The sequence below is a fragment of the Lontra canadensis genome, unplaced genomic scaffold, assembly GCF_010015895.1.
Source record: "Lontra canadensis isolate GAN:19392208 unplaced genomic scaffold, GSC_riverotter_1.0 scaffold246, whole genome shotgun sequence".
In the NCBI taxonomy this organism is placed as follows: domain Eukaryota; kingdom Metazoa; phylum Chordata; class Mammalia; order Carnivora; family Mustelidae; genus Lontra; species Lontra canadensis.
In genome coordinates this window covers 435,163-454,836 of record NW_022631240.1, presented here as the reverse complement: position 1 = coordinate 454,836, position 19,674 = coordinate 435,163, and the positions used below count along the sequence as shown (strand labels likewise).

At 38.6% G+C, this 19,674-nt stretch overlaps 1 protein-coding gene and 1 pseudogene across 1 annotated transcript; both read right to left on the bottom strand.

Moving 5' to 3' along the window:
- Nucleotides 1-1,057: 1,057 nt before the first annotated feature.
- Nucleotides 1,058-2,351, bottom strand: LOC116862472 (V-type proton ATPase subunit D-like). Its single transcript, XM_032849761.1, has one exon. It carries the CDS (start codon nucleotides 2,276-2,278, stop codon nucleotides 1,535-1,537), a length of 744 nt encoding a protein of 247 aa, XP_032705652.1. The 5' UTR covers nucleotides 2,279-2,351; the 3' UTR covers nucleotides 1,058-1,534.
- A 9,182-nt stretch (nucleotides 2,352-11,533) lies between these two features.
- Nucleotides 11,534-12,649, bottom strand: LOC116862469 (annotated as a pseudogene).
- Nucleotides 12,650-19,674: the final 7,025 nt, after the last annotated feature.

Here is a 19,674-nt window from a genome sequence, read left to right as displayed (position 1 = left end):
GCCAAATTATGGAAAGAGCCCAAATGTCCATTGACTGATGAGTGGATAAAGAAGATGTAATATATGTATATGTATTTAAGATATAGAAGATATTAAAGATAAAGATTATACACACACACAATGGAATATTACTCAGCCATAAGAAGAATGAAATCTTGCTATTTATAATGACGTGGATAGAGCTACAGAGTATTATCCTAAGTGAAATAAGTCAGTTAGATAAGTATAAATACCATATGATTTCACCCATATGTGGAATTTAAGAAACAAAATGAAGGAACAAAGTGAGGGAAAAGAGATGCAAACCAGGAAACATACTCTTAACTGTAAGGAACAAACCGACGGTTACTGGAGGGGGGAAGTGGGTGGGGGGATGGGTTAAATGGGTGATGGATATATTCTGTCCTCTGTAACTGTTTTCTTTCATTAACATAATGTTTTAAGGTTCATTCGTGTTGCGGTGCTTCATTCCTTATATTGTCAAGTAACATTCTATTCCTCTTCATTGATATACCACCTTCTATATTTAATGTATAGACATAAGGTTGTATCTACCTTTTAGCTATTATTAATGCTGTTATGAACATTAATGTGCTGCTTTTTGTATGGATATTTGTTTTCAGTTCTCTACGGTATATACCCAGAAGTAGGATTACTCAGTCTATTATGGTAATTTTATGTTTATCTTTTTTTTTTAATTTAAATTCAGTTAGCCAACATAATTAGTTTCAGTCTTCAGTGATACATCAATTTTGTATAACATCCATTACTCGTCACATCACATGTCCTCCATAATGCCCATCTTTTTGAAAAATTGCTGAACTACTTTCCTCAGTGGCTGTACATTTTGTATTCCAAGCAGCAGGATAAAACAGTTTCGGTTTCTTTACAACTCACCCACATTTGTTATTATATATTCTTTTATTTATAGTCATCCTAGTGGGTATGAAATGATATGTCATTTTTTTCATTTGATTTTCATTTTCTTTTCTTGTTTTTCATTTTTATATCATTTTACTATTTATACCATATTCACATTAAAATTGGCAGAACTCCCATGACAGACAGGACAGAGAACTGTCATGCAAGGAAAAATAGTGAAGGTTTCATAAAGCTTGAGAGGAAGTACCAGGGTTACACAGGGCGGCGGCAGCACTCTCAGACAACAGTGCCACAGTGTCGGAGCAGGAAGGAAGCGGGCTGCTACAGCAACAGCTGGCCCGAGGCCACTATTTCCTAAGGGAAATTTCCTAATACGCTTGGTAAGCAGATCACTTGAACAGATGTACATGGAACAGGGTACTGCTTCTGCCGAATAAATTCTACAGGTTCCTGGGCAGGGTCTACAAATCTCAAGTGATAAATGGTTGCTGATTAGGATTTTGCAAAGGTAGCCCCAAAACCAACATCCAGGAAAATTTAACCACCAGTGAATTCTTAGGCCAAAAAAAAATAGCCACACATACCAAACCTACACATCGTGATTTAAGGTGGTGCCATGTTAGGGCTTATGAAAGAACCAGAGCAAGAAAGATTATTCAAACAGAAGATCCTCATCCTTCTCTTCAGCCAAAAGATTAGCAGGCTCCATCACCTCACCAGCCGCCCTCCGTTGCTCCAAGTCTTTCTCCGATTTTTCCTTGAGAATCTTTTTCTTCTCCTGTATTTTCTTTAACCTATAGAACTCTTCTCGCTCTCTCTCATCCAGCTCTGTGATGATATAAGCAAGGGTACGTTCAATCCGGGGAATGATGACATGTTCAATGGCATTTACCTGCTTGTTGGTGATCTTAATGGCTTCATCCAAAGTAACAAAGGAAGTCTGCAGCGAAGCTAGTTCCACCAGTAATTCCACTGCTTTGGCATAATTCCTCTTTAATTTAGCCAACTGTTCCCCACCTCTGGCTAAACCAGTCAGCTCATAACTATCAGTTCCTTCGTGGTAATGTTCAAATACTGGCAAAGTAACACCTGCTACGTTATCTTTCTTAGCTGGGATCTTCACTTGGGCTTTATTAACATTCTGGATAACTGTGGTACTGAAGTCCCCTGCTGTGAACTTGGCCTCAGCAAGTGAGAAGGCAGCTTCTCTCATCACTTCACCCATCAACATTTTAGTCTCTATTATCTTCTTTAGGATCTGTCGAAATCGAAGAGTTAAGGCATCAGATTTTTTCTTCAGGAGGTTTCGACCTGTCTGTGCTCCTTTTAATCGAGCCTTCATGATGGTCTGTGCCATGCGCGAGGGAAAGATTTCAATTCGGTCTTTGCCTGACATTCTGATGATGATAGTAAGGCTCGAATCCCCGGCCGGGCAACCGTGGCTACAAGAGTCTCAGCCACAGGGTCTTCCTCTATGGGAGTCAGCTGGTTGTGTCCTGATTTTCATTTTCTTATAACTAATAATGGCCAACATTATTTCATAGGCCTAAAGGCCTTTTGTAACTCTTCTTGTTTTTTTTTGTAAACAGTTAAAATTTTAATTCCAGTATAGTTAACATACAGTGTTATATTAGTTTTAGGTGTACAATATAATGATTCAACAATTCCATATATTACTCAGTACTCAACAAGGTAAGTGCACTCTTAGTCCCTTTCAACTAATTCACCAATCCCCCAACCCACTTCCCCTCTGGTAACCATGTTTGTTTTCTGTAGTTGTTTGGTTTGTCTCTTTTTTCTTCCTTTGTTTTGTTTCTTAAATTCCACATATGAGTGAAATCATATGGTATTTGTTGTTATCTGACTGACTTATTTGTTTAGCATTATACCCTCTAGCTCCACCCATGTTGTTGAAAATAGCAAGGTTTCATCCTTTTTTATGGCTCAAAAATATTCCATTGTATATAGGTACACCACATCTTTATCTATTCATATATCAGTGGATATTTGGGCCATTTCCATGAATTGGCTATTGTATACAATGCTTCAATAAACATAGGGGTGCATGTATCCTTTCAAATTACTGTTCTTGTACTCTTTGGGTAAATACCCAGTAGTGAGATTATTGGACCACATGGTAGTTCTCATTTTAATTGTTATTTATTTTTATTTTTAAAATATTTCATTTATTTATTTATCAGAGAGAAAGAGAGTGAAGGACAATAAGGAGGGGCTAGCAGCAGGCAGAGGGAGAAGCAGGCTCCCTCCTGAGCAAGGGGCCCAATGAGGGACTCAATCCCAGGACCCTGGGATAATGACCTGAGTCAAAGGTAGACACTTAACTGACTGAGTCAGGCTCTCTCATTTTAATTTTTAGATGAACCTCCACACTGTCTTCCACAGAGACTGTATCAGTTTGCATTCCCACCAACAGTGCATGAAGGTTCCTTTTTCTCCACATCATCACCAATACTTGTTTCTTGTGTTTTTGATTATAGCCTTTCTGACAGGTGTGTGGTGATACCTATTTGTGGTTTTGATTTGCATTTCCCTGATGATAAGTGATGTTGAGCATCTTTTCATGTGTCTACTGGACATCTGTATGTCTTTTTTGGAGAAATGTCCATTCATGTCTTCTGCCCATTTCTAAATTGGATTATTTGAAATATGAGTGATTATTTTGATAAAAGAATATTATGAAAAATTATATGCCAAAAATCTGGGAAACCTGGAAGAAATGGATAAATTCCTAGAAACATACAAACTGCCAAATCTGAAACAGGAAGAAACAGAAAATTTGAATAGACAAATAACCAGAAAAGAAATTGTATCAGTAAGGGAATCAGCAAGACGGCAGAGGAGTAGGAGACCTAAATTTCATTTGGTCCCAGGAATTCAGCCAGATAGATAGTTATCAAACCATTCTGAACACCTACAAACTCAAAAACAGATTGAAGAAAAGAATAGCAGCAATTCTATGAACAGAAAAGCAAACACTTTCTGGAAGGCAGGACATGCAGAGAAGTGAATCTGAGGAGATATTTGGGAAGATAGACCATGGGGGTTGGGAGCCTCCATCAGCTGGCTACTGGAAAGTGATAGAGCGGCAGAGCACAAAATCAGAACTTTAAAAAGTTTCTTCTACTGCAAAGATGGAGCTGAGGAATGGGGTCTCAGCTTGGAGTTGTCATAAACCATGATCCATGGCACAGTTGAGCAGAGGCCCAACAAATGGCAGACCTGGGGAGATCCCCTTCTTCCCCTGGGAAGAGAAGCACAGGAGCACACCACAGGGATCTGCTCAGTTTGGAAATGCCAAACGGGCTCATGTGACAGAGATAGAAATGCTCAGTCACAGGCTAGGTGAGCATGGAGTGAGGCTGGAGACCAGGGAGAGAGGAGGGATTTACTGCTTTTCTCTGAGGGCTCACTGAAGAGTGGGGTCCTGAGTTCGTGGCTCCTCTGGGGCTAGAGATTGGGAAGCTGCCATTTTCATCCCCATCCTCCCAAGCTGTACAGAAAGCTTTCAGGGAACAAAAGCTACCAAGAACCAACCCGAGTAGATTACTTAGCCTGGCCCCTGGCACAGGCAGTATAATTACACCTCAGGCAAAAACATTTGAGAATCACTGCAACAGGCCCCTGCCCCAGATGATCAGCAAGAATATCCAACCAAGACCAACTTTACCGATCAATGAGAACTGCAAAACTCCAGCACCAGGGGAATAGAGCACATAGAATTCACGGCTTTCCCCCCATGATTCTTTAGTTTTTCAAGTTACTTTTTAAAACTTTCTTTATTTTTTTCTTTTTCCATATTTTTGTATTTTTCTTCTTTCTTTTTTCAACCAACATCTTTTTCTGTCAATTCCTTTCAAAAATTCTTTTAAGTTTCATTTTTACAGTCATATTCTATCCCTTCATTATATTTAACCTTATTTTTTGTATATACATAAGTTTTTCTCTCTTTAAAAATTTGGGATACAGTTTCCTCTAACAGACCAAAATATACCTTAAATCTAGGGTATGACTTTGTTCTAGACTCCAGCCTGATCACATTCTCTCCTTTTTTTTTCTTTTTAAAATTTTTTCCTTCTTTTCTCAACCAACTTCTTATCTTATCAATTCCTTTTTAAAAATGTTTTTAAATTTTCACCTTTACAGTCATATTCCATCCTTTCATCATAATTACCCTTCTTTTTGTATATATATATATAAGTTTTTCTTTCTTTAAAATTTTGGGAGGCAATTTCTTCTAAAAGACCAAAATGCACCCCAAATCTATTGTGTGCTTCTGTTCTAGTCAGCAACTTGATCATATTATTTTTTTTTTCTTTTTGTCCTATCTTCCCCACTCCCCCCACCCCCCATTTTGGGTATCTTCTGATAGTTTAGTGTATATTTTTCTGGGGTCATTTTTACCCTATTCATCTATTCTTCTCTGGACAAAGTGACAAAACAAAATCTCACCTCAAAAAAAAAAAAAAAAAAAAGAGCTAGAGGCAGTACTGACTTCCAGGAACATAATCAATACCAATATTAGTAAGATGTCAGAACTAGAGTTCAGAATGACAATTACAAAGATACTAGCTGAGCTTGAAAAAAAAATAGAAGATACTAGAGAATCCCTTTCTGGAGAAACAAAAGAACTAAGTCTAAATCAAAGAACAAGTCTAAATCAAAGAGTATTAATAAGGTGAAATAAAATATGGAGGCTCTAATTACTAGGATAAATGGGGCAGAAGAGAGAATTAGTGATATAGAAGACCAAATGATGGAGAATAATAAGTTGAGAAAAAGAGAATAATAAACAACTACTGGATCACAAGGGGGAGAATTTGAGAGCTAAGTGATACCATAAGATGAAACAATAGAACATTTGGGATTCCAGAAGAAGAAGAAAGAGAGAGAGGGGCAGAAGGTATATTGGAGCAAATTATAGCAGAGAATTTCCCTAATTTGGGGATGGAAACAGGCATAAACAGGCATCAAAATCCAGGATGCACAGAGAATCCCCCTCAAAATTAATAAATATAGGCCAACACCCCATCATCTAAATGTAAAACTTACAAATCTCAGTGACAAAGAGAAAATCCTGAAAGCAGCTCAGGACAAGAGGTCTGTAACCTACAATGGTAGAAACATTAGATTGGCAGCACACCTATCCACAGAGACCAGGCAGGCCATAAAAGGATGGACATGATATATTCAGAGTACTAAATGAGAAAAATATACATCCAAGAATACTATATCCAGCTAGGCTGTCATTGAAAATAGAAGGAGAGATAAAACTTTCAGAACAAACAAAAATTAAAGAATTTGCAAACACCAAAACAGCCCTACAGGAAATACTGAAAGGGGTCCTCTTAGCAAAGTAGAGCCTAAAAGTAACATAGATCAGAAAAGAATAGAGACAATACACAGTACCAGTCATCTTATAGGCAATACAATGGCACTAAATTATTATCTTTCAATATTTACCCTGAATGTAAATGGGCTAAATGCCCCAATCAAAAGACACAGGGTATCAGATTGAATAAAAAAAAATAAGACCCATGATATGCTGTCTAAAAGACTCATTTTAGACCCAACACATCTCCAGATTTAAAATGAGGGTGTGGAAAACTACTTATCATGATAATGGACATCAAAGGAAAGCTGGGGTGGCAATCCTTATATCAAACAAATTAGATTTTAAGCCAAAGAGTATAATAAGAGACAAGGAAAGGCACTATATCATACTTAAATGGTCTATCTAACAAAAAGATCTAACAATTTTAAATATCTATACCCCTAATATGGGAGCAGCAAATTATATAAGCCAATTAATACAAAATCAAAGAAACACATTGATAATAATATGATAACAGGAGGGGACTTTAACAACACCCTCACTGAAATGAATAGGTCACATAGGAAAAAGATCAACAAGGAAATAAAGGTTTTAAATGACACACTGGGCCAGATGATCTTCACACAAATATTCAGAACATTCCATCCCAAAGCAACAGAATTCACATTCTTCTCTAGTACACATGGACGTTCTCCAGAATAGATTGTATCCTGGGTCACAAATAAGGTCTCAACTGGTACCATAATATTGGGATCATTCCCTGAATATCTTTGAATCACAATGCTTTGAAACCTGATCTCAGTCACAAGAAGAAAGTTGGAAAGAACTCAAATACATGGAGGCTAAAGAGCATCCTACTAAAGAATGAATTGGTCAACCAGAAACTTAAATAAGAATTTAAAAAATTCATTGAAACAAATGAAAATGAAAACACAACTGTCCAAAAACTTTGGGATGGAAGAAAGGTGGTCCTGAGAGGAAATTATATAACAATACAAGACTTTCTCAAGAAACAAGAAAGGTCTCAAGTACACAACCTAACCCTACATCTAAAGGAGCTGGAGAAAGAATAGCAAATAAAGCCCAAACCCAGTAGGAGAAGAAAAATAATAAAGATCAGAGAAGAAATCAATGAAATAGAAACCAAAGGACAGTTGAACAAATCAATAAAACTAGGATCTGGTTCTTTGAAAGAATTAATAAGATGGATAAACCCCTGGCCAGACTTATCAAAAAGAAAAGAGAAAGAAACCAAATTAATAAAATCATGATTGAAAGAGGAGAGATCACAAGCAACACCAACGAAATACAAACAATTATAAGAACATATTATGACCAACTATAGGCCAGCAAATTTTACAATCTGGAGGAAATGGATGCATTCCTAGAGATATATAAACTACCACAACTGAACCAGGAAGAAATAGAAAACCTGAACAGACCCATAACTAGTAAGGAGATTGAATCAGTCTTAAAAATCTCCCAGCAAACAAGAGCCCAAGGCCAGACGGCTTCCCAGAGGAATTCTACCAAACATTTAAAGAAGAATTAATACCTAGTCTCCTGAAACTGTTCAAAAAAATAGAAATGGAAGGAATACTTCCAAAGTCATTTTAGGAGTACAGCATTACCTTGATCCCAAAACCAGACAAAGTCCCCACCAAAAAGGAGAATTACAGACCAATATCCTTGAAGAACACGGATGCAAAGATTCTCACCAAAATACTAGCCAATAGGATCTAACAGTACATTAAAAGGATTATTCACCATGACAAAGAGGGATTTATTTGTGGCCTGCAAGTTTGGTTCAACATCCACCAATCAATCAATGTGATACAATACATTAATAAAAGAAAGAACAAGAACCATATGATACTCTTAATAGACGCTGAAAAAGCATTTAATAAAATACAGCATCCTTTCTTGATCAAAACTCTTCAAAGTGTAGGGATAGAGGGTACATACCTCAATATCATCAAAGCCATCTATGAAAAACCCACAGCAAATATCATTCTCAGTGGGAAAAAACTGAGAGCTTTTCCCTTGAGGTCAGGAACATGGCAGGGCTGTCCACTATCACCCCTATCAACATAGTACTAGAAGTCTTAGCCTCAGCAATCAGACAACAAAAAGAAATAAAAGGCATCTGAATCAGCAAAGAAGAAGTCAAACTCTCACTCTTTGCAGATATGATACTTAATGTGGAAAACCCAGAAGACTCCACTCCCAAACTGCTAATACTCATAGAGGAATTCAGTAAAGTGTCAGGATATAAAAGCAATGCACAGAAATCAGTTGCATTTCTATACACCAACAGCAAGACAGAAGAAAGTGAAATCAAGGAGTCAATCCCATTTACAATTGCACCCCAAACCATAAAATACCTAGGAATAAATCTAACCAAAGAGACAAAGATCTGTACTCAGAAAACTATAAAGTACTCATGAAAGAAATTGAGGAAGACACAAAGAAATGGATAAACATTCCATGTTCATGAATTGGAAGAACAAATATTGTGAAAATGTCTATGCTACCTAGAGCAATCTACAGATTTAATGCAATCTCTATCAAAATACGATCAACTTTTTTTCAAAGAAATGGAACAAATAATCCTAAAATTTGTATGGAACCAGAAAAGACACCGAATAGCCAGAGGAATGTTGAAAAAGAAAACCAGTGTTGGTGTCATCACAATTCTAGTCTTCAAGCTCTATTACAAAGCTGTAATCATCAAGACAGTATGGTACTGGCACAAAAACAGACCCATAGATCATTGGAACAGAATAGAAAGCTCAGAAATGGACCCTCAACTCTATGGTCAACTAATCTTCGACAAAGCAGGAAAGACTGTCCAATGGAAAAAAGACAGTCTCTTCAACAAATGGTGTTGAGAAAATTGGACAGCTAATGTAGAAGAAGGATACTGGACTATTTCCTTATACCCCACACAAAATAGACTCAAAATTGATCAGAGACCTCAATATGAGACAGGAATCCATCAAAATCCTTGAAGAGAACACAGGCAGCAACCTCTTCCACCTCAGCCGCAGCAACTTCTTCCTAGACATATCAACAAAGGCAAGGGAAGGAAGGGCAAAAATGAATTCTTGGGACCTCATCAAGATCAAAAGATTTTGCACAGCAAAGAAAACAGTCAACAAAACCCAAAGACAACTGACAGAATGGGAGAAGATATTTGCAAATGACATACCAGATAAAGGGCTATTATCCAATATCTATAAAGAACTTATCAAACTCAACACCCAAAGGACAAATAATCCAACCAAGGAATGGGTAGAAGACATGAACAGACACTTCTGCAAAGAAGACATCCAGATGGCCAACAAACACATGAAGAAGTGTTCAACATCACTGGGCATCAGGGAAATACAAATCAAAGCCACAGTGAGATGCCACCTCACACCAGTTAGAATGTCTACAATTAACCAGTGAGGAAAGGACAGATGTTGGCGAGGATGCGGAGAAAAGGGAACCCTCCTACAGTGTTGGTGGGAATGCAAGATGGTGCAGCCAGTGTGGAAAACAGTATAGAGGTTCCTCAAAAAGTTGAAAATAGAGCTACCCTTTGACCTGGCAATAGCACTACTGGGTATTTACCCTAAAGATACAAGTGTAGTGATCCAAATGGATACAATGTACCCACATGTTTATAGCAGCAATGTCCACAATAGCTAAACTCTGGAAAGAGCCTAGATGTCTGTCAACAGATAAATGGATAAAGAAGATGTGGTGCATATACACAATGGAATACTATAGAGCCATCAAAACCCCCATGAAATCTTGCCATTTGCAATGACGTGGATGTAACTAGAGGGCATTATGCTGAGCTAAATAAGTCATTCAGCAAAAAAGAATTATCATATGATCTCTCTGATATGAGGAATTTGAAAGGCTGTGTGGGGGGTCTTAGGGAAAGGGAGGGAAAAATGAAACAAGATGGGACCGGGGAGGGAGACAAACCATAACAGCCTCTTAATCTTAGGAAAGAAACAGAGGGTTGCTGGAGGGGAGGGGAGAGGGAAGGATGGGGTGGCTGGGTGAGGGACATTGGGGGAGGGTATGTGCTATGTTGAGCACTATGAATTGTGTAAGACTGATGATTCTCAGACCTGTACCCCTGAAACAAATAATACATTACGTGTTAATAAAAAAAAAAAAGAGAAGAAAAAAACCCTCAATGGGATATCACCTCACACCAGTCAGAATGGCTAAAATTAACAAGTCAGGAAATGACAGATGCTGGTGAGTATGGAGAGAAAGGGGAACCCTTCTACACTGTTTTTGGGAATGCAAGCTGGTGTAGGAACTTTGGAAAATAGTTTGAAGGTTCCTCAAAAAGTTGAAAACAGAGATACCTATATCGCAATTGCACTACTAGGTATTTTGTAGTGATCCAAAGGGGCATGTGCACCCCAATGTTAATAACAGCAATGTCCACAATAGCTAAACTATGGAAAATGCCTAGATGTCCATCAACAGATGAATGGATAAAGAAGATATGGTACACACAACGCCAAAAAAAAAAAAAATGAAATCTTGCCATTTGCAATGATGTGGATGGAACTTGAGGGTATTATGCTAAGTGAAATAAGTCAATCAGAGAAAGACAATTATCATATCATCTCACCGATATGAGGAATTTGAGAAGCAAGACAGAGGATCATAGGGGAATTGAGGGGGAAATGAAACAAGATGAAACCAGAGAGGGAGACAAACCATAAGAGACTCATAATCTCAGGAAACAAACTTAGGGTTGCTTGAGTGGGGGGGTGGGGTGGGGTGGGAAGGATGGGGTGTCTGGGTGATGGACTTTGGGGAGGGTATGTGCTATTGTGAATGCTGTGAATTGTGTAAGATTAATGAATCACAGACTTGTATCCCTGAAACAAATACTACATTATATGTCAATTAAAAAAAAAAGAAATTATGTCAGTCATCAACAATTTCCCAACAAACCAAAGTCCAGGGACTGACAGCTTCCCAGGGAAATTCTACCAGAAATTTAAAGAAGAATTAATAGCTATTCTTCTTAAACTGTTCCAAAAAAGTAGAAAAAGAAGGAACACTTCCCAACTTACTCTTTTTTTTCAGACACATTTATTCAGTGTCATGATCAGACTATTATATTTAGCAATCAACAGCATGGGTAGAAATTAAAAAAAAAAAACACAACTACATTCAAGCCCTTTCTTGGAATGTTTTACACTTTCCACAGAACAGAAACAAATAACCTGTTATACAATTAGTCACAAATTCAGTCCTTGAGTTTTTCACCCATACACATGAGTACTGTCTAAAACATGTCTTCTCTATAGCAGCTAGGCCCTGCCACCACTGTGCTTGGCTGAGTTCACAAATCTATTGTAACCTGTATCTTCCCTGTCACTTCTCTGGCTCTCTTCTCCTGCTAAGCTTTTTTTCCTGGCAGTATTTAAAACCTTCTGACACTTACATAGCTACTGCTGCTGCTGGAACTACCATTACCGCCTTGGTTTTGTAGTTTGGCAAAGTATTGGCCTCCACCATCATAGAAGCCAGGGCTTCTGCCTCCAAAATTTCCTCCTTTCATGGATCTAAAATTTGAGGATTGATTGTTGTAATTGCCAAAATCATTATAGCTTCCACCACCAAAGTAGCTTCCACCATTACTAAACCCATTATAGGCATCTCCACTGTCACCATATCTGCCACCGCCTTGATTGCCACCAACGCCACCTTACCCACTGAACTTCCCTCCATGACCAAAGTTGCCATTCCCACCAAAACCACCTCCACAACCACCAGCAAACTTTCCAATACCACTTTGGCCTCTTTGGCTGGATAAAGCACTAGCCATTTCTTGCTTAGATAAGGCTGTCTTTACTTCATAGTTGTGGCCATTCACAGTATGGTATTTTTGAATGACAATGTTGTCTACAGAGTCATGGTCATCAAATGTTACAAAAACAAAACCTCTGTTTTTGCCACTGCCTCAATCATTCATGATCTCAATCGCTTCAATTTTCCCATACTGTTCAAGATAATTTCTTATAGATGATGTTCTCCAGTGTCTTCTCTAATGCCACCAACAAAAATCTTGTTCACAGTTAGGTGGGCACCAAGTCTTTGAGAATCTTCTCTTGAGTCAGCCCTCTCTGGTTCCACAACTCTTCCATCCACCTTGTGTCGCCTTGCATTCATGGCTGCATCCACCTCCTCCAAAGGGGCATACATGACAAACCCAATGTCTCTGGAGTGCTTGGTGGTTGGATCTCTCATTACCACACAGTCCGTAAGTGTTCCCCATTGCTCAAAATGGCTCCTCAGACTCTCATTGGTTGTTTCAAAGCTCAAACCTCTGATAAAGATCTTCCGCAGCTGTTCAGGCTCTTTGGGAGACTCTGACTTAGGCATGACAGTGGTGGGAGGGGAGATTTTAATGATGCTTACTCAGCAGAGTCCATGGGCAGAAAGGAGTAATCTAACAAATATATCTCTTCCCAACTCATTCTATGGGGCCACCATGCCCTGATTTTCAAAACTGGACAAAGACCCCATTAAAATGGAGAGTTAAAAGCTAATATTCCTGATGAACATGGATACAAAAATTCTCAACAAGACACTGGCATATCGAGTGCAATGGCACATTAAAAGAATTATTCACCACAATCAAGTGGGATTTATTCCTGGGCTGGAGGGCTTGTTCAATATTCACAAATCAACCAGTGTGATACACTACATTAATAAAAGAAAGGATGAGAACCACATGATCTTCTCAAAAGATGCAGAAAGTATTTTTTAAAAGATTTTATTTATTTATTTGGCAGAGAGAGAGAGAGATCGCAAGCTGGCAGAGAGGCAGGCAGAGAGAGAGGGGGAAGCAGGCTCCCTGCTGAGCAAAGAGACCGATGTGGGGCTCGATTCCAGGACCCTGAGATCATAACCTGACCTGAAGGCAGAGGCTCAACCCACTGAGCCACCCAGGTGCCTCAATGCAGAAAGTATTTAATGCCATTTTATTACTTGTTTTCTTGTTGTTTCTGGAGATTTTCTTTGTTCCTTTCTAGTCTGTGTCATTTTTCGTCTTTCTTTCACACTCAAAGAGTCCCTTTTCATATTTCTTGTAGGACTGGTTTAGTGTTCATGAACTCCTTTAGCTTTTTTTTTTAATGTCTGGGAAACAATCTCTCCCATTTTGAATGATAACCTTTGTTGATTTATTCTTAGAAAACATATTATAAGCCCTAAGGTGTGAGTGTGGAAGCAGCTGAAATGTCAGCAGCATTCCTGGTCTCAGGGTGTTGAATGCAATGGCCCAGTAGGAGCAGGATCCCACAACCCCCAGGGGCAGGGCAAAAGGGAAGAGCTATGAAAGAATGTAATTCTCAGTCTCCCCTTCTTGCACCCAGCGATTGCTAGCCCAAACATCCTGCTCCTCCCTTATCCCATGACTGACTCCCTGTGTGCCTACATGTAGGGGAAAATGCAAGCCTGCTTCAAGATATTTGCCATCCCCTTGTACTCTTTTCCTACACTTGGAGGCATCTGTCCTTGCATTTCTGATAAAAGCAAAACCAAACAAAACCAAAATAAAAGCTATGTGCAGGTTTCAGCTGCTGCTGTTCTCCCTTATAGAGGCAGCCCTGCGCCACCCCTCAGATTGGTGTCTGAGAATTTTATTTCAGTGCATGACATTTGGCACACAAACAGGGAAGTTTTCAGGGCTCTATAGAGTCCTCATCCACAGTATGGGGTGACATTTGGTTCCTAAGGGTGTTACTTTTTCAGGGCTCAATAGAGTCCTGAGCCACAATGTGCGGTGACATTTGGTACCTAAGGGTGGAACTTCTTTAGGACCTGATAGAGTCCTCATCTGCATGTCACTCCTCAAGCCTGAGAAAAGGAAAGGGCGTCCTCTCATCCAGGTAGGAACTATAGGCTCTTGATTCCTGTGATGGAGTGACCATTGAACTCATTTTTTCTTTCTTTCAGATGTGCAGTATTTACTTTTGATTTCTCTCTGATCTATTTTTCTGTCTGTTATAAACCTGTTAGTCATGGGAACATCTTTAAGTAAGCAACAAGTTTCTCATAAAAAGCAGCTACATATGTTGCTACATTCTATAGGATACAAAGTAACTAATAAAAATTTAACACAATTTTTGTCTGTAATATATCAACACTGCCCATGGTAGCTACCTGAAGGCTATTTTTTGGTTGAGGACATGGGCTTGGGCAGGGACATGGTTGAGGCATGGGCAAAAGGCTATAAAATGCATTGGGTCCTGTTAAAATTTCTCATTTGCATACATGGAATCTTTACCAGATTGCTATCCATTCTTTAAAGAAAAAAACAGCTTAAACTAGTTGGTAGGACCTTATTCCTCCCTTTCAAATCTGCCGCCACTGTCCCCGTCCTGGCAACAGCCCCTAAGACCCAAAGGAGTCTCCAATATTATCCCCTAATAAATTGCCTCCTCCTTTGCCCTTTCTAACAGCAAAAAATAAAGGTGTCAAGAGAGAGTACCTCCTTTTCCATAAAAAGAAAGAAAATGTTATAGGAAGCTTGAAAACAAGAAGGCTTTATTGGCGCATTTCCCGTCCTTTAAGCCCAGGAACAAGCTCCACAGCATAATCATTTTGTCATTCTAGGTCTTCAAAAAGCTCCATAGGAATGTCCATTGATTGGAACTTCTTTTTCAGTTCCCAAGGACTCTCCCTTGGGATGCCCTTTAACTCACTAAAAACAATCTGAATTGCAAAATTTTTAAAAGGCCTGATTTCCTTTAACACTGCGTGGCCTCAATAAAATCTATAAAGTAAATCTCTTCTGCAGAAAATAAGGCTCTACATCAGAACCCAGATCTAAGGGCCTCTTGCAAAATGTGTTTGCCCAAATACGTTTGGCTGGTAAACTCTCTCCTATTAGACGATAATTATCTAAATAGGCTTCCTCCAAATAAACCCAGGTTGCTGGAGGAAACACAGGCCCCTCTAGCAAAGGGGACACTGACTCTTTCTCTCTGTCTCACTGTTCCTCCTAATAAATGTGGGGGCTTCTCCCTCATTTCCTGGATTAATGGCTATAGTTGGAACCCAATATATCTGGTTAGTCTACCTCAGGACAGAAACTTTACTGAATATTCCCAAACAGCTGCAAAAACTCCCTTTGTTTCAGGTAAGTTCCCTGTCTTTTCTGGCCTGACATGGACTGCCTACTATCATTTTGATGGAAAAATAAACAAAAATCTATGTCTGCTCATCTAGCAGAGCTGACAGGTTTTAAACTGGGAAACTTTTTTCTCTGCCTTCTGGCAACACTCTGCCTCTTCTGCCTCCCCTCCTCCTGTTTCTGCACTACCTTGGTGCAGCCTCCATACATGGCTCACTTCAGATTTCCCCATCAGTGTGTCCAATAAAAATTGACAATGGGAAGTAAACCAATTACTTCTACAAAAAAAAAAGGTGAAAAATTTGGTATTTAAACTAACTTAGGTTTGTTGGTTTAATTAAAATAAACAGATCTTGGGGCGCCTGGGTAGCTCAGTTTTTAAGCATCTGCCTTTGGCTCAGGTTATGTTCCCAGCATCCTTGAGATCCATGTTCAGTGAGGAGCCTGCTTCTCCCTCTCAAGATCCCTCTACTTGTGTTCCCTCTCTCTCTATTTCTTTGTGTCAAGTAAATAAATAAAGTCTTTTTAAAAATCTTTAAAGGAATAGCATGGAGGGCATTAGGAGAAGGAAGGGGAAAATGAAAGGGAAGAAATTGGAGTGGGAGATGAACCATGAAAGACTATGGACTCCAGGAAACAACCTGAGGGTTTTAGAAGGGAGGAGTGTTGGGGGATGGGTTAGCCTGGTCATGGATATTAAAGAGGGCATGTATTATGTGAAGCACTGGTTTTCATACACAAAGAGTGAATCATGGAACACTACATCAAAAACTAATGATGTACTGTATGGTGACTAACATAATAAAATAAATAAAAAATAAAGTTAAAAAAGTAAAGTTATCAGCATTAAATATAAAACTTTTATTCTACCAAAATTTACTAAAGCTCCAACAAGCTTATGTTATCTCTGTTGCAATTTGTTAGCCAAAAACAGACTTAAAGTAATGGTTAATTTTCTCTCTTCAAGTTTTCATGGGTAATTATTAAAATAGCTTTAAAAGTCTTTGGCAACCTAAAACGTCAAAGTTTTGTTTGAATAATAACTTAGAATTAAATTCATTGGACATCTCTGTCTTCTCCAAACAAAATTAAGTACTAGAACATTGACTACTAAATGTAGGTTTATGTTTTGACTTCCTATTTCAAAAAAATCTAAAAATATATAAATCTGTTGGCAAACATGCTTTGTGCTTAACTGATTCACAAATTTGTTATATTAAACCGTTCACACTTAGTTACTACTTTGTTTTCCCTAAAGACTAAGGTTTTTAAAAATGCAAAATTCTGCTAAATGTAATTAAAACTGACAATAAAAGGGGAACTCTGAAATACTTTTACAAAAAAAATACTCCCATTTTTTATATGACCCCAAATCAGGCAAATGGAAAATGTTACCAGCAGTCTTTTTTGCTGGTAACATAATTTATCAGCAATTAATGCTCAAATAATTCCCATGGGGACTTTGCAATTTGGTCTTCAAAATCTTTCTTTAGTCCCTTCAATTCACAATCTCATTGTGATTGATCTTAAAGATTGTTTTTTTTTACTATTCCTTTGCACCCTAAAAATAAAAAAAAACTGTCTTCTCAGTCCCTGCAATGAACAATCACAGACCTATATGAAAATACCAATGAAAATATTTGCCTAAAGGGATACTAAATAGCCCCACCATATGTCAGTCTTTTGTTAACCCAATGCAATCCAAACCTATGGTCACTTTTCTTTCCAATTGCAGCTCCTACAAAATGGTTGAGATGATGAAAAAAAAAACAAACCAAAACAATTCAATTAATTGGCTTTAATCCCCAACACATGTATTTAGGCATCAACAACAACAAAAAAAATGGATCTTTATTCTCTTCTGTTTTAAATTCTCATTCTTTTTTTTTCACCAAGGGGCAAGGGCCTTGACTAAAGTTTTCTATCCCCCTTTCATAGGAAAAACACATCATGATCCTGTCCCAAATGCCAACAGTTCTCTTCTACTCACCTTCCTGGAGGAGTTAATCCCCATGGTTTATCCACAAATCAACTATGGCAAATGAATGTTTCCCCTCAATTGGCTGACTACAATGGATGCATGTCACTATTAATACTTACTCTAAATATATATGGGCCTCTGCTCAAAGTGGTAAATGCTCCTCTCATGTCATTAATCATCTCTTAAAATGCTTTGGCATAATGGGCACCCCCCCAAAACGTAAAATGGACAATGGCCCACCAAATAAGTCCCATCACATAACCTAATTTCTAAATGTTTGGAAAGTTACACATTCTACTGGCATTCCCCACAATCTTCAAAGTCAAGCTATTGTTTAAATGTGTCAATGGTATCTTAAAACTACTTTTACATAAACAGAAAGAGGAAACTGAGACCCCCAGAATGAGAATAATGAAGGCACTGTTTACTATTAATCACTTACAACTAGACACTTTAATTCAGCTCATTCAGGACATTTTTAAAAAGATTTTATTTATTTATTTGACAGACAGAGATCACAAGTAGGCAGAGAGGCAGGCAGAGAGAGAGGAGAGGAAGCCAGCTCCCTACTGAGCAGATAGCCTGATGCAGGGCTCCATCCCAGGACCCTGGGATCATGACCTGAGCTGAAGGCAGAGGCTTTAACACACTGAGCCACCCAGGTGCCCCTCATTCAGAGCATTTTTGTGGTTACCATTAAAAACCACAAGTATGGTATAGACTGCCCAATGTGGGGGCCAGAGTGGAATGGCCTGGTATCTTTACTCACATGGGGGAGAGGTTTTGCTGCTATGCTTTCTCCACAAGGTCCTATATGGCTATCCACTTGGCTGATTGAGCCTCATCATGAGCTGGCATGAGGAATTAAAAAACCTGTTTTCATGCTTTGGCCTGATGTTAGTAACTCCCTGCCTTTCAACCTTTAACTTTTTTGCAAATGAACATTACCCATGTATATGTTGCTAAGCAGCAAGCAGAAGTCTGGCTCTCAGTTCAATTGTCCAGGACTTGGCAAGGGAGATTCCTTCTACAATAATCGGTCTATGCTTTAGAAGAAAAAGAAAAAAAAAAAACAAACAACAAACCAAAATGGTTCTTAGGTATCTCACTGGCAGCTATTTTAACCATCATGGCTGTGGCAACTACTGCCACATCTTTGGCTGTCTCCCTCCAAACAGCACAACAAGTGCATTCATATATGTAAAACACTACAACTAATTTAGAACAGGTTAAGATTGATCAACAAATATTAGCTAGACTGCAGGCTTTAAAAGCAGCTGTTGTCTGGTTAGGAAAACATTAACAGGCACTCTGGACCTGGTCCCAATTAACTTGTGACTTGGAGTTTACCACCTGCTGCATTATTTCAATTCCCTATAACAAGACTTGTGGGAAATTGAAAACTCATTTTAATCAAGCCTTTTCTTCCTCTTTGAATCTCTTCATTAAAAATCTGAAATTTAGGTTACAAGCACAAATACAAGAAAGTCAACAAGCTACCATTAATACTCTCAATGACACTTCTATCTGGCTCATTAAAAAAAAAATTATCCTCTGGGTTCAGTCTCGCTCCTGGTTTTACATGGCTGGACTGATTCAATGATCTTCTTTCTTGTTACAGTTATCAAGGCAAGACTCTCCTGCCGTTCTGTGTGGAAGACCTGAAACACACTCATAGTAGCCATGCAGATCCTTATCATCCCCTTTACTAGCCCACCTAAAAATCCCAGTAAACAGAAAGGGGGAACTGTGGAGTTATTATTAGAAAACATATATTAAGCCCTCAGGATTGAGTGTGGAAACAGCTAAAACATCAGCAGCATTCCTATTCTGGGGCTACTGAACACAATGGCCCAGTAGGAGCAGGATTCATGATCTCCTGGGGCAAGGCATAGGTTACAAGCATATATTGTAAACCCTAAGATGACAGCCTTGTGGATAGAGTATTCTTGGCTGTAGATTTTTTCCCATTTAGTATGTTGAATATATTATGTCATTTCATTCTGGCTTGCCAAATTTCTGTGGGGAGATCTCCAGCTAACCTTATGGGTCTTCCCTTGTAAGGTAGGGACTTTTGTCTGCTTATAGGATTTTTCTTTATCAGTATAGCTTGCAAATTTAACCACAATACGTCTTTTATTGGCCCATTTTTATTGATTTTAATGAGATTTCTCTGTGCTTCCTTGATTTGGATGTCTGTTCCATTCCCCAGATTAGGGAAGTTTTCAGCTATTATTTCCTTACATAAAGTTTCTGCCCACCCCCTTTTCTCTCTTCTTCTTTTGG

Bases quoted from the DNA above. Each gene is read 5' to 3' on its own strand.
- LOC116862472 (XM_032849761.1), bottom strand. From the start codon at position 2,278: ATGTCAGGCAAAGACCGAATTGAAATCTTTCCCTCGCGCATGGCACAG.